The sequence below is a fragment of the Cupressus sempervirens genome, chromosome 7 (genome assembly GCF_028749045.1).
Source record: "Cupressus sempervirens isolate cs-2001-9-10 chromosome 7, ASM2874904v1, whole genome shotgun sequence".
NCBI classification, from domain to species: Eukaryota; Viridiplantae; Streptophyta; class Pinopsida; order Cupressales; family Cupressaceae; genus Cupressus; species Cupressus sempervirens.
In genome coordinates this window covers 731,452,993-731,469,227 of record NC_143124.1, presented here as the reverse complement: position 1 = coordinate 731,469,227, position 16,235 = coordinate 731,452,993, and the positions used below count along the sequence as shown (strand labels likewise).

General features: G+C 31.4%; 1 protein-coding gene across 2 annotated transcripts; it reads right to left on the bottom strand.

The window, feature by feature from the left end:
• Positions 1–2,259: 2,259 nt before the first annotated feature.
• On the bottom strand, positions 2,260–5,412 carry LOC149549318 (UDP-galactose/UDP-glucose transporter 4-like). 2 transcript variants are annotated; one of them, XM_089792767.1, is made up of 7 exons: positions 5,124–5,412; positions 4,952–4,980; positions 4,600–4,801; positions 3,925–4,167; positions 3,734–3,835; positions 2,729–2,836; positions 2,260–2,573 (listed from the first exon to the last, which is right to left on the bottom strand). In XM_089792767.1, exons 1-7 carry the CDS (start codon positions 5,265–5,267, stop codon positions 2,346–2,348), a joined length of 1,056 nt encoding a protein of 351 aa, XP_089648893.1. In that variant the 5' UTR covers positions 5,268–5,412; the 3' UTR covers positions 2,260–2,345. The 2 variants fall into 2 exon arrangements, with proteins under 2 accessions (XP_089648893.1, XP_089648895.1); XM_089792769.1 differs by having other exon boundaries at positions 4,600–4,732; positions 5,124–5,405.
• Between the last annotated feature and the right edge of the window lie 10,823 nt (positions 5,413–16,235).

Below are 16,235 nucleotides of genomic sequence, written 5' to 3'. Positions count from 1 at the left end.
TGTCATGAAGAGTAGAACGGTGATAAATGAATATATCAAGTTTGATGGATGATTCAGTTGTTATTGTGGTGGAAATATGTCGAAGGTTTGAGTGTTTTACATCATATTAGTATCAGAGCTCAGAAGATTCTGAGCGTGTAGATGGAAGGTGATCTACACCAGGCAGTATTGTGGTTGTTTTGGATTATTGGTATGAAGTTTGTGGTTGCAGATTGGTGCCGGTTCGCTCAGCTGCAGGGGGTGGACATGAAGGTCTACCAAAGGCCATAGGAGATGGTGTTGTGTGTCGCCAATAGACTAGGGAGAGAGGCATGATGGGCTCCTAGGTGAGGGACAGAGGTTGTGATGCAGCGTGGAGGAGTGGATTGTGGAATGGGAGAAGCACCTTGACGGCAACCAATTGAACTCCATTGATGGGAGTCAGTCTATGAAGAGTCACAATTGAAAGTGGTAAAGAATGGAAGCAACGGAGTCATCGATCAAGTGAAGACATTTCCATAGGGACATGGAAATTTTGAAGCTCACGAGTATGATGCAGGAGCATCACCTCCACCATCAAATTTCATATAGTGAAATCGGGTCACGACATGGTGATTTATTATTTTTATTGTAATGTATTCGACAAGGAATGGTATGATATTTGTAACTGAAATCATGAATAGACATAAGATAGGAGAACAGTTTGTAACCGCCAAGATAGTCTTTAAATAGGCATATTTTGTAATCAAAGGGGAGGTCGATTAGAAGCAGTTGCGGAATATAGTGAAAGTTAGGAAAATATTTGGGCTCTCTGGTTTCGAACCAGAGAGCTATTCTTAGTTGCAGTCATTTGAATCACATGTGTATTCAGATTTGAATTTAATAGAAATGTATTTTTCTGGAGTTTTATGTGTTCTCTTTTGTTTTCTTTGTCATGAAGAGTAGAACGGTGATAAATGAATATATCAAGTTTAATGGATGATTCAGTTGTTATTGTGGTGGAAATATGTCGAAGGTTTGAGTGTTTTACATCATATTAGTATCAGAGCTTAGAAGATTCTGAGCGTGTAGATGGAAGGTGATCTACACCAAGTAGTATTGTGGTTGTTTTGGATTATTGGTATGAAGTTTGTGGTTGCAGTTGGTGCCGGTTCGCTCAGCTGCAAGGGGTAGACATGAAGGTCTACCAAAGGCCATAGGAGATGGTGTTGTGTGTCGCCAATAGACTAGGGAGAGAGGCATGATGGACTCCTAGGTGAGGGACAGAGATTGTGATGCAGCGTGGAGGATGGACTATGGAATGGGAGAAGCACCTTGACGGCAACCAGTTGAACTCCATTGATGGGAGTCAGTCTATGAAGAGTCACAATTGAAAGTGGTAAAGAATGGAAGCAATGGAGTCATCGATCAAGTGAAGACATTTCCATAGGGACATGGAAATTTTGAAGCTCGAGAGTATGATGCAGGAGCATCACCTCCACCATCAAATTTCATATAGTGAAATCGGGTCACGACATGGTGATTTATTATTTTTATTGTAATGTATTCGACAAGGAATGGTATGATATTTGTAACTGAAATCATGAATAGACATAAGATAGGGGAACGGTTTGTAACCGCCAAGATAGTCTTTAAATAGGCATATTTTGTAATCAAAGGGGAGGTCAATTAGAAGCAGTTGCGGAATATAGTGAAAGTTAGGAAAGTATTTGGGCTCTCTAGTTTCGAACCAGAGAACCATTCTTAGTTGCAGTCATTTGAATCACATGTGTATTCAGATTTGAATTTAATAGAAATGTATTTTTCTGAAGTTTTATGTGTTCCCTTTTGTTTTCTCTGTCATGAAGAGTAGAACGGTGATAAATGAATATATCAGGCTTGATGGATGATTCAGTTGTTATTGTGGTGGAAATATGTCGAAAGTTTGAGTGTTTTACATCAGACAAGCACTAAGGTATCCCTTTCAGTTCTCAACATTTTATGAGATAATATGCTTCAATTTTTTTTTCGTTCTACCATGATAAGGCCTTAATTGAGCTTGTATAATGCCTTGTTTTATTTTTCTCTTTTTAAGAGCTTTACAGCCCAATATTAGAACCCTTCTAAATTAATTGATGAAACCGAAATTCTCGAATTGCTTAGCTCTTAGATCACATTCAAATTAATCTTCTCAGTTTGCTTATTCACTGGTCAGACAAGATATTTCTAACATTTCTTGGGATTTATTTTAAAATGATATACTTTGCCTTGTGGGTATAAGACTCTTAACATGAAAAAAAATGCTGACAAAAGAAAATCAATAGAAACTGCTTGTATTACATTAGATTTGTATTTGGAAAGACTTCCTTAGTGCAACAGAATTACAATCAAGTTGGCTGATCAGAAACCAATGGCTTGTTTTCTTCTTCTATTTCTATCTTCTCTCCAGACCTTTGTTTATGGTTAGTTTTAGTTTTAAGAATAGGATTTGGTAACATTCTTAGCACTATGCCCATGCCTATCAACAACAATCCTGTTGCATGTTTCTCAGTGATTGGCTTGGTGAATATAATATAAGAAAGCAGTAAGGTAAGCGCCTTCCTAGCTGTGGTAACCTGTGAAAAAAATACAAATTAGAGAGGTGATTGTATGAGCTATCTCTAGATTGGCTCATTAACACACATGGATTTAAAAAGTATTAATAAATAGATTGACTCGTTAAAAAAATAATGGATCAAAATGCATTAATAAAACACCAATTGATACAAACCAATGCAGTTGTAGCAGCCCCAAAAATGGCTATCAAACATAGCACAGACAACTGGCCTACAAATGTAGCCATTGCTTCGAATATCAGCACTAGATAAACATAGAGATGCTGCCATGAAAGAAAAGAGGGAAAAAACATCATGAAAAATACTTTATAAAGATGTTGGATGGGATATATAGATCACTAAAATTAATAACAGAGATTTAATATGATTCTTAACATGCTTTAAATAGTAACATATGTACAATATAAAATGGCAGGCCTTAAAAGCCACTTGTTCTACTGATTCTGCATACTTTTGTGTGTGATATTCTGATCTCTGAAAAACAGTCAAAAAGATTGAAATTTCTTTTGCTGTAGGTGATGCCTTGTGAGGGCCATAAATTTTTTATTTTTTCTTCATTGCTAATTTTAACAGATTCTTCAAATTACTTTCCATTTTCTTTTTCTTCAGATTCTAAAGAAAACTTCACTTCAGAAAAATTGAAATGTTTAATTCTAATACCATGTCGATGTTCATACACAGTCAAAATCTAATGGAATGAGATAATTGCAACAGTCGATGACATGATCCACTAAATTTAATAAAACATCTTAGATTGGTTTTTATGTGAGATTTGTCAACACTGACAACATTTCAGGGAAGTACAGATCTGCCATTATTTCAACGTGGCAAGCTCTAACAAAGACAACTTTCTCACTTATTTGGGTACATTTAATGAAAGGTATTCAAAATCCAAGATTTGGGTGGGGATTGCTATGATATTGAGTTAAATTCAGATTTAGCATTCAGTTAAAATCTAATTAGAAGTGAAGAGACTAATAGTAATAACCCAGTTCATGGTTTTGTTGATTATGGCCACTGCAAATATCTAGAACAGGGTTTTATTGCTAGGTCAAACTTCAGTCAAGATTAGCATGTCTAAATTTATGATCTTTATAGTTGAATAAAGGTGAATGTTAAATTCATTGCCAAAATAGTGAAGTAAAATCTAGAAAGATTACTTGTGAACATGCTCTCCAGGCCTCGAACACTTCACCAGTAAAAACCATGGGCGGAATCAGGAATGGAAGCCCCATAAGAGTAGAACAGAACAGCATTTCCATCTGCATTCAATCGAAACAAATTTAAAACATTATGATCAATTGACATGAAAATAAAACTTCTAAAACAGATTTCATTATTATAGCAATACCTGTGTTGTAGAAGGATTCATGGTGAATATGGCCTCCTGGAGGTTGCCAAGAAAGGCATCAAAAACAAGAGCTCCAGAGACCATGATAACTCCCAATACATGGAAATTTGGAGATGTCTCAGCATCTGCCAGTGTAAAAATGATCAGGCCAACCACAAGCATTATGGCAGATATATATTCCTCTAAGGGATACTTTCTTCTCAGGCCTGGTATGAAGGCCCCCATTATCATCACTGGCAAGACCTGTTTCACATTAAAAAGTCCAATTTTTTCAAGCAACTTAGAAAAATTGTGTTTATGAAATAGATTATGAAACACTCTTTCTTAGATATCACATTAAGTACTAGGGCAAATAGTACAGCCCGTCTCATGTAGTGGTCGAGCTTGAGGTCGTAGGTTACCCTCATGATCTCAGATTCGAGACTGCACATGTCTCACCTCAGAATGGCTTGCTGAGCGAGCAGGGGACGATGTTGCTTCTGAGTTTGATTGGGTGAAAAAAACATTTACACAATCAAATTCAGAAGCAACATATCTGATGACTCTATACTACTCTATACTAGAAGTAATCTAAGATGTTTTACAAGTTAACATCCATTCTATCTGATCTGATCAAATATACAAGCATAAAAACCACCTCATAATCTGAAAACACACCTCATTCATTTCTCATACCTTTGTAGACTTGAACATAATTTGGGCAGGATAATTAAGAAATTGAAGAGACCCTTTGGTCAATCCCTGTGATGCCATGAGGACCCCTGAGAGCTTTACATATGTTTTCCATGGATTAATAATATGCTTGGGCCTGAATCCATTGAGATATATGAGACCCAAATACACGAATGCCTGTATAAAGGTAAAATACCATCCATAGCTCCATGCACCCAAAACAGAACAACAATTCACCCATTAACCATAATGAACTATCCAAAGAAAAAATAGGGAAAAAAAAAACAAGAACAGCGAGAGAGAGAAAGAACAATGATTCATCAACATTAATGCCGATTGGAATTTAAGTATTTACCTAAATTGTAGCCTATTATACACAAATTCCTGCAATCAGAGAATTTCCAAACGTTAGTTCTTAGTTTGCCTTGATTCAAGGGATCTACTGAAAACATTCAAATTGTGATCAAATTACAATTAAACCAAGAAGAAACAGAGATCTCTGCAGATGAACAAATCAATTCAATCACCTCGCAGACGCCATTAACCAAATAGCCAAAGAAGAATCCTCCGGCACAGATGAGTAATTGAAACCATTTGGGTTTTCCTGTCAAAGTAATGCCCAACAGAGTCATCACCTGATCAGAGCTGCCATGATTTCCTCCTCCAGCCATGGTATTTCGATCTGGTGGGCTTTTGTTGATGTGGGATCATAAATCTCTTATTTGTGTGAATTGATCTCCCTATTTTATGTTTCTGAAGTCCTGCGAGATTGAAAGACCAAGTTATTGAGAAAATTCTAATTTATTGACTTGCTACCATTCAGGAATTTCTCTGTGTTTGAATAGAACTCGGTGTTTTTGGAATTGTTCAACCGTTTTCATTATTACCAAATTTTTAAATAGCAAATATCAAGAGACGTCCAGTTTGAAATGTGGTTTAAATATAATGTCAAGAGAAATCTAACTTGGAAAATATTAGAAAGACAATTTCAACAGATATCCAACTTGGAATGTATTATAAAGACTTGTTCAGTTACATCACAATCTACGAAGGAAATGTCCAAGATATATGTCTCTACATCAAATTTATTGTTTTAGCAGGCTGGCTTATTATTAAAAAATATTTTATTGATATGATTATATTAAATAAAAAGGAAAATGTGGCTTTTCAAAATTACAATATTTTAAAGATAATTCAAAAATATTCTTCAACATAAATTTAAATTAAAATATTAACTTTAAGGGAAAAATATGATTTAAATTTGATTCAATTAAGTAATGTTTTTCTCCTATTCTACTTTTACTTAATTTTTGATTTATAAGCTTCAATAATTTTTTTGAGTTTTTTCTTAATTTAGACACATATTTACACTAGAGGCGTTCTATACAATCACGGCACAAATACCCATCATGAGAATATGCCAAAAAAGATTCTCCGTCAATAAAAAAGAATTGGGAGTGGTTACAAATTAAATATTAAAAAAGAATTCCCCAACAGACATTAAATATTTAAAAAGAATTCCCAAAATAATAGCTGGTTGTTTTAGAAGGCTGGCTTATTATTAAAAAATATTTTATTGATATGATTATATTAAATAAAAAGGAAAATGTGGCTTTTCAAAATTACAATATTTTTAAGATAATTCAAAAATATTCTTCAACACAAATTTAAATTAAAATATTAACTTTAAGGGAAAAATATGATTTAAATTTGATTCAATTAAGTAATGTTTTTCTCCTATTCTACTTTTATTTAATTTTTGATTTATAAGTTTCAATAATTTTTTTGAGTTTTTTCTTAATTTAGACACATATTTACACTAAGAGGCGTTCTATACAATCACAGCACAAATACCCATCATGAGAATATGCCAAAAAAGATTCTTCATCAATAAAAAAGAATTGGGAGTGGTTACAAATTAAATATTAAAAAAAAATTCCCCAACAAACATTAAATATTTAAAAAGAATTCTCGAAATAATAGCTGGCTGAAATAATAGGAAGTCAAATGGAGGTTGAAATAATAGGCCCGAAATAATAGCTGGCCGAAATAATAGGAAGTCAAATGGAAGTCGAAATAATAGGCCCGAAAAAGTAGGGACCAAAAAATAGGAGTGAAATAATTTCGAATATGATTTTTTTTTTGTTAAATATAATTTTGCATGCACATTCATGCTTATTTTTTGTGGGGAGTGGGGGAATTTGAAACAAATTCGTGGAATGTGAAGAGATGTATGTTGAGGGATATGAGGAGCCTCTCATAAGTTATAAAACCAAGGCTCATCATTTCATTTTCATTTTATGTTTTTGCAGGAAGGAAGAGGTGGAGGTTATTAGAGGATTAGATTGGAGTTTTTGAAATTAATTAAAATTGAAATCTAAATCAAAGTAGAATATTATAACTAATTTTGAATTTCAATTTACATCTACATCTAAATCTAAATGAAAATGTAAATAAAAAATAGAAATCTCACCTGCAAAAATGTTACTCCAAAACTTCAATCTACTCTTATTCAAAAATTCCAATCTAATCCTCCAATAACCTTCACCTCTTCTTTCCTGCAAAAACATAAAATGAAAATGAAATGAGGAGCCTTGGTTTTATAACTTCTGAGAGGCTCCTCATATCCCCCAACAGACATCTCTTCACATTCCATGAATTTGTTTTAAATTCCCCCACTCCCCACAAAAAATAAGCATGAATGTGCATGCAAAATTATATTTAACAAAAAAAAATCATATTGAAATTATTTTGCCCCTATTTTTTCAAGCCCTATTTTTTCGGGTCCTACTTTTTCGGGCCCTACTTTTTCGAGCCTATTATTTTGGCCTCCATTTGGCTTCTTATTATTTCGGCCAGCTATTATGTCGGAAATTCTTTTTTAATATTTAATTTGGAAGTTTGTAACCACTCTCAATTCTTTTTTATTGACAGAGAATCTTTTTTGGCATATTCTCATGCTGGGTATTTGTCCTGTGATTGTATAAAATGCCTCTCGGCGTAATGATTGTATAGAACGCCTCTCCGCGTAACTAGTTTACTATTCCTTGTACAAGTGTAAAATATATCTAGTCATTAATTATATATATTTTTAATTTTTAAGTATAAAATATATCTTGTCATTATATATATATATATACTTTTTAAGTTGATTTAGAAACATACAATTTTTAGTTTATAAATTAATAATAATGAACATTTTTATAAAATTTAATTTTAATGACATTATTAAAATAATAGGTATACTAAAAGTGGGATGGAGGCTTAGTTCATTCTATGATAAATTCCTATGGTAAAGTACTTATGAGGTCTATACTCTACCCAACTCATGTGGCATTGGAGAATGTCTTGTGTTAATATAACCTATCACATTAAAAAATTTATTGGTTTCTAGGAGGTGGTTGCTATACATGATTCTAGCAATATTAAAAGTAATTTACAAAGAGTAAGCAATTTATCAATTCTTAGAGCTCAATGTTAGGCTAATTGAGGAGCACATATAAGTACAATAATAATAGATAATGGATTTAGCTATAGCATGTACATATGCTAATGTTATGTTTTGGAAAATATGAAATTGAAGTCTAATGCATGTCTTCGATTCTATTAGAAGATAACATCATGTTTTACTACAAAATTATGAAAGTGAACTATTGCTTTTGTTGTGAACTCATTCTGGTGCTCAAACAATATTTTTTTAATTTTATTTTCCCAATCAACAAAGCTTGTTCCACTAATTTGGTCAACCAAGCGTGTTAAAATTATTTTAGTGTCATAGAATATTCTCGATGGTTATAAGAATCATTCACCTAGATTAAAGAATTTGAGTGAAACAAGATAGAATAGAATAAGAAATCTCACTTGGGAGTTGGCTTGATTAGTGAGAACTTCTTATGGTAAAGCATGTGGTCATGAGATCAAGTCTCTCCCTAGTCCACATTAAATCAAAGGATGTGTCATGCTAAAGTTGTTGGTCATGTCAACTTATTTATAGGAAGCGTTTTTACTGCAATCTAAAAAAAGACAAGAAAGCTTACAATGTGCATCCTCATAATGATAATGAAGAGATAAGATGAGACAATTTTATCTAGTGAACTGCAATAATGGTTTTTAAATACTTACACATGAAATTAAATTGTGAAAACATGTATTTTATTGACATATATGTTGAATCAAAATTTGATTTGCTAAAGAAAAAATAACCTATGTTGCTAGAAATACATAGAAAATGGTACTTGTTACTTCACCCAATTGTGGTTATTTCTATTAAACTAAAACATTTTCTTTTATAAACTAAGATGAGAAGTGATATTTTGTAATGGAATTTTTTTAATACATGTGCTTTATTTTATTTAGTGTTATTTTATTTAAAAATTAGTTCAATACAATCAATGGGGTTGAGCTCTACCAAGAAGGTCATGGGGTCCTAAGATGTAGATCCATGTTGGAATCCCCAAAGTGACATCCATTATTGGAGTACCAAGTGGTGGCTTGTGGCTTCTAAGTAGAATATGTTGATTAAGGAGGAGGCCCCTTTCATGATCTCCCTTGGACTTGGCCTCAACTATAACACCAATTCTCACTGATGTGGAAAAATAGTTCAATGCATTTGTCTATGATAATCATTTATATTATGTGAATTTAAGTCCATTTTTCTAGCCTTCACCTATCTACATCTACGTGCACATTCTTACATTATGGTAGTAGTGTATCTATTTCTGCACAATTTTTAGATGTTTTACATTTATTACACTTATCATGATGAAATATTCATTCCATACACAAACTTTATTGCTTTGTTATTTTGGGTAAGTGATCAATAATACCTTTTAAAAGAATCTACTCCTAGATCAATATATTACATCATTTCTTATCAAATGAAGAAGTTGGTTAAAAGGGGATCTAATGACATTGTAGCTTTATATTGAACTAGAATCATTGAATCATCTACATATCAATTAGTGAAATTACAAAATTTATTGTCTCGACATATAATTTCCTTTGAAGGACAAAACTAAACAATTTTTAAGATTAAGTGATCTAGATAATGTGGTCCAAATATGTATCCAAGTTATTAGTACTACTCAAAACATTGAAATAGTAAAAAAACCCAAGAATTGTTTGAAATATAAGTCCTCAACTAGGTATTGTTCCTTACCCTTCCCCAACTCTATTAGTTTATAAGAAATATGGGCCTTGCTAACTTTGTATTAACTTTTAAAATCTTAATAAAATCATTATCAAGGATACTTTTCCTAGTCTAGATGTCATGTAACCTAACCTATTAAACTCCCAATATTTTGGACATTGTTGTTGACATTATTTGACTTTTGTTTACTTGGTCAACTATTTTTTGACTCATGTCATTAAGTTTGATTTTAGAGAGATCAATCATTTTGTTTGATTGATTACAACTTATTTTGATCGTATGCCATGATGTAATCATGATTCTATGATGGTGATTTAGTTTGAATTATTTTGTATGCAAAAGATTAAATGATATTTATTGTAAATGGATGTCAGCAATTTAAAATTGATTATTGGTTTATGGACTAACCTTATGATGAAATCTCGAGTATATTGAGATGTTTATACATGCAGGATTGAAAGTGAGGGTGTGGTTGATGTAGAGGAGGCTAACTCCTCGATAATGTTTGGTCAGATATTTGATTGTGCACACCTCTTTGGCAATATTATTTTATTGTTATAAATGCAACTGATATTAGAATAAAGATATAAACTTTTTTCCCTATCCTAAGAAATAATAATTTAAAACTCATGACTAATGCATGTATTTGGAAAATTTCAAAATTACTTATCTCTTAAGTGATAGATGTTGATAAAGGGATTATTTTCTTTTACTCATTAATTACACATAAATTGGACAAAATGTTCCATTGAATATATAAATATATATAAATAATAACAACACTAATAATAATAATTATAATAATAAGAAATTATTGTTAGATGAATTCACATTGAGGAAATATAATTTAAATGCTCTTTTGTTTTAAAGTTTATTTTACTATTTTTAACCTCAAAATTAGAAGAGATGGCATCAATAAAATTGGCAAGTAGTTGTAAACTAATAGAGGGCTTTTATGATGGGGAACAAAGAAAATTATGAACTATATGTTCATTTTCTTTGCAAGCTTAAAAGTGGGAGGCAAATTTGAATGAAACTAAACTTTGCATGTTGATATAAGAACATGAATGACACATTCACCAGGATGGTGAATTGAAAGAGACACTTTTGTTTGTTGATTCTTTCACCTTTGAATAGATGTGATAATAAATTATGTTTAAAATTGAGATTTTATGAGAAAGCGTGTTGAATAGGGGCAAATAGAGAAGGGTAGATATTTTCCCTCCATCTACTTGCTGGTAGAAGTCTAGTGATTAAACTCTTAGGCCTACGTTCTAGAAATAAATGTTATTTAAATGTGTTTTTTACTCTTCCTTCTTTCTATCATATATGTGTTAGTTCCACTTAGATTTATGAGAAAAAAAAAAAAGTAGATAGTTCATAGTTTGCACTTTATTCCTTCTAGTCCATTAGTGTCAAGTTGCTAGGTTTCTCATGTAGGGTATGTGCATTCTACATTTTAGGATGAGCCTCAGAGGAGCTAACCACTATGTGGTTGGGCAGAAAAAGTGCCTCAACCACACTCCCATCTCAAGATTTGTGGATATAGATGTCTGATGGCTTTGGAGACCATGGCATGCAGACGGACAATTGCTCAATGACATATTGATATCATGTTCATTAGGCCCCTTTGGTCATTACTTGGTGTATTTTGTATATTTGTCAGGTGTAATGTATGATGAGTAGGTTAGTATCCTTGTATTTTTCACTTATTTTGTAAAGGGATAAACTTGTATGTTCAACAAAATGGTCAACTTCCTTGTATTATACCCTTTCATGATCGTTGATGTTATTCAACAATTTGGGTCAAGTTATTGTATTTATCTTATGAATTAAAGGGGAAAAGATTGTGTTGACTTGTCTTAGTGATTGACTGACTATGACTATTGTTCTACTTAACCAAAGTTTTAGATTATTGGCTTATGTGCAATATTGTTGGTTGGTAATTTCAATATTTACACTAATGGTCAATGAGCTCTTAGGATAATTATGTATTTGTAGATCTACCTTTTCTTCAAGATCGATTTATGGTTAGGCTACTATTAGATATATATCTAGGAGGAAGATATTCTTATGAAAGATTTTAGAACTGACATGACAACCATTGTAAATTCATCATGTTATTCATTTTCTCCAATGCATTATCAAAATTTAATAACTTGATGGATAACATTTCCCATTTATTTCTTCAAAGGTTACACTTAGACTTCTTTGATGGTATTAATTTGTACAATTAAATAGGAGAAGAACATTTATAACACTTGAATAAGTGAAAATTCATAGTGAGTGAAACACACCAAGTGTTCATTCAATCAAAAAAAATACCAAGGGCACATAAGTTTTATGTTTTAGAAAGACATCAATGTAGATTAAAAAAATTAAGGCTATGAAAAATAGTCCAAACCTAAAAAGCCTCAAGAGCTCTCATAGAATTTGAGGTCTAATTAAGAATTATAGAAAATTCATTGAGGACTCTGGAAAATCGTTGCTACAACCATGTTGATACTATATACATTATCACATTTTCCCATATTCTTATGTTACCCCATAACACAATATCACTTTATATTATGCTTATGCTTGGAGAATTATTAATCAACCTCATCTTAAAAGTCAACCATTGCAGTACATGAAACATCTTAGAATTTCGGAAATCATCAATTCCCAAAATTATCAAATGTACTTTTATTGATAATAAATTGGGATATACAACAAATGCTTTTAAAAAGTATTTGGAAGGATGAAAATACCTATATTTATGATCGAAGAATGATGCTAACTTAATGTGAAGCCAAAAATAAAGTTGACTAACTTTTCCAATCAGCTAAAGTTAGCTACAAATCAGGAAAAGTGTATGCATTTTTTTTTAATTAAAAAATATTGGTAAAGCTGTTCTTAAGCTGAATTGCATGATGCAAATGTTTCAAAATAGAAGTTTGTTTGAGTTTCTATGAAAACAAGCGATAAAACATGTGAGATCCCGGTGTTTACTTAAAATCAGATTTTATTTAAGTGCACGAAGAACTTAATAATATTCTACCAAGTACCCATGCATACATAGTGAACCTAATGTGGGTATTCAAAGCACAAAGTCAACATATTTTGTGTCTCATTTTAATGGCTTTAGGTATATTCTACATCTTTTTGGGTAGCAAAGTGCTTCCATTATTTCTTCTTGGATTAAGAAATTCAACTTAATACAACATTATTTATCATTTTTTTTTCCCTCCTAGAACAAATAGAACTCAAGGTTTAAGAAGTATAGTTGCTTTATAGAATGTGCCTTTTGTTTTTCTTTTGTTGCCACTTTTGTTACTAATCTTGTTTGTTTATTTTAAGAGTAGGAAGTGGAAGCATATGAAAAAAACTACAATTTTTTTATATAATTTATTATTATTATTTTATGCAATGATCTTTATCTATGTAGTTGTATTAATTATCTAATATAGAGTCTTAGTCAACTCAAAGCCAATGACAAATGGGTATTCATAAATTCATATAAATCATGATTTTGACTTCATCTTTTATGTCATTAGAGTCTTGGAGAGAACCATTCAACTTTACCAATAGATCAAGAACTCATTAAGGGCTTGTTTGGCTACAGGAATAGAAATATGGGAATAGGAATTGTTATTTTGGAATACAAAATAGGGATACATATTCCTATTCTTTGTTTGGCTTAGCCAGAATTTGATAGGGAATTCATAGACCCAAAAAATTATGTTTTCTAAAATAAATAAAATAGGAATAGGAATACGTATTTCAATTCCACCTATTTAGGTGGAATCGCAAATGTTCATTTTTGGGCCAAAATTGGAATATGTATTCCTATTATATTCCTATTCACAATTCCGATTTGGTGCACCCAAATAAAGAATTTGAAAGTTAAAGAATTTACATATGCCTATTTCACACCTATCCCCGCTACTAAATAGACCCTAAGGGAGAGTACCCAGTACTTGAGCATGTTCCAATGGTTGTGACAGGGGTTGTTAACTTAACACCCACACTAGTTGATTTAATATCCAACATTTTTGACAAGATTGTACCAATAGTTGTGACTTTAAAGTTGTTCTTGCTAATGATGACTACCCATAATTGAATGAAAAGTGTCCATTTCCCCAAAAGCAACCAATAGTGTGATGCCACATCAACTGCACAAGTATGAGAGTCTTCAATGCACTATGATTGGTCTCACTTTTTGGGGGGCTATTTTAGACACATTTGCAAAAAGCATGTTGATGTGGCTCTGAAACCATAGTTATAAGCAGAGTTGCCAAGTAAGCTACTATCAAAAAATGTGAGTGATTTAAAATTTTCACATAAGATTTTGAGAAGCGCAAAGTTAGGGTGCTCAACTATTGGGTCCTCTCCCCTACTACTATATTTTATTTTTAATCTTTTGTAACTTAAACTATTTTATCACACACCCCTACTACTATATTTTATTTTTAATCTTTTGTAACTTAAACTATTTTATCACACAATTTACTTAATTTATCTAAACATATAATAATAAAAACTCTCAAGAACAAAGTAGTTGCATCATCTAAAAGTTATTTTTTAATACTTGGAATTTTACTTCCGTATAATTTTTCCTACTTTGAGTCAAAGATGAATCCATCACAACTAAAATGCATGCAAAAATGATATGAATTGTTATATTTCAAACAATTTATAATGCATAATCAAAAACTATATATATACATACATGTGTGTGTGTGTGTGTGTGTGTGTGTGTGTGTGTGTGTGTGTGTGTGTGTGTATGTATATGTATGTATATGTATATATGTATATATATGTATATGTATGTATATGTATATATGTATATGTATGTATATGTATATATGTATATATATGTATATATATATATATATATATATATATATATGTATATGTATGTATGTATATATATGTATATGTATATATGTATATATATATATATATATATATATGTATATGTATATATGTATATATACATATACACATATATACATACATATATACATACATATATATATATACACACATATATATATATATATGTATGTATGTATGTATATATATATATGTATGTATGTATGTATGTATGTATGTCCTTGACACTAAGATAAAATATTTAACTTTTTCAAACATCAATTTAATCCATTCTGAAAATTCTTGAATGGAGTGTAAGTTATTGCTTCGTGTTAATGCATTTCCCTAAAAGGAGAATTACTTGCAATTCGATATCTTTACACATGTTTAAGGTTAGAGTGCATGGTTTCATTAATAGTATATTTAGGGAATAATATATTTCAGATTAGGGGGTATGAATTGGGGTTTGTGGTGAAGGATTTAAGAGAGTCAATGCAAATTTGTTTGCGAAATTATAAAGATTGTTAGAGATAAAATATTTAATACAAAATAGAAATACACCCACCACACCATAGACAAATCAATTGTATTACAATAAAAAAATACAAACAATATGCATAATCCATGCTCTTGCATGTGTCTCCAATTGTGATATTTTTAATCCATAATAGTTTTGGCAGCACAACAACTTCTCTCAATAATGCTTCATCTTTCTTTTCTTTTAACAATGTTGTGTAACTATAGAGTTTACAATGCAAAAGAAAGTAGTTTCTCAAAAACCCATCAATATTCAATTTATCTACAACTAACTTGTATCTAGAAACTTTTTGTCTAGAAATGTCTTCCATAAATAATATTTAATATAAATATTATTTATTGTGCACACAAAAAACATCCAACATGAGATAACCTATAATGCCCCGCCAAGGGATCCAAAGAATTAACCTAAAGTTTCACTAAGTTTGGTAACATTTTTTTTTATAACATGAAAGGTAAACCATTCATAACATAGTAGCGAAAGCAATAACATTATTCAGCTGAAAGTAAACATAAACATACATAACAGGTTACATTCTTCATGGATCCCTTAATGTTGATTCACATCAAAATTAACTAATACTGATTCTATCTAATTCCATCTAACATCACACATAAAATAATAATGAAAAGTCCAACGTTCTGAAATTACATTCTCGATTGCTCGATCATCCACTATACATGCCATAGGGTATGAAAGGCTTAAGAGAATATACATGTGTGAAAATAAAGTACATCATCATCCTTATTCTAGTTCATGATGCAATAAAGTAAATGTAATCACATGTCATGCATGATACATCATCATAAAAGATATAAACATCCATCATAAAAGATATCCATATATCATAACTAAATAAGTGCACGGTTCCTCCCAACCATAAATAGCATCATTAGACCATCATGGGCCCTAGCCATCCCTCCGTGCGTAACATCCCAAATCACTGAAGAGATCATCGGTACTATCATAATAGGAATGTCACTCCTAGAACATACTACATCATATGCAGAAAAGAAATCTTACATGCAAATTAAAGCATAAGAAAACATCATCTAACATATGCAAATCATCAATATAAGGATACGTGTCCACCAT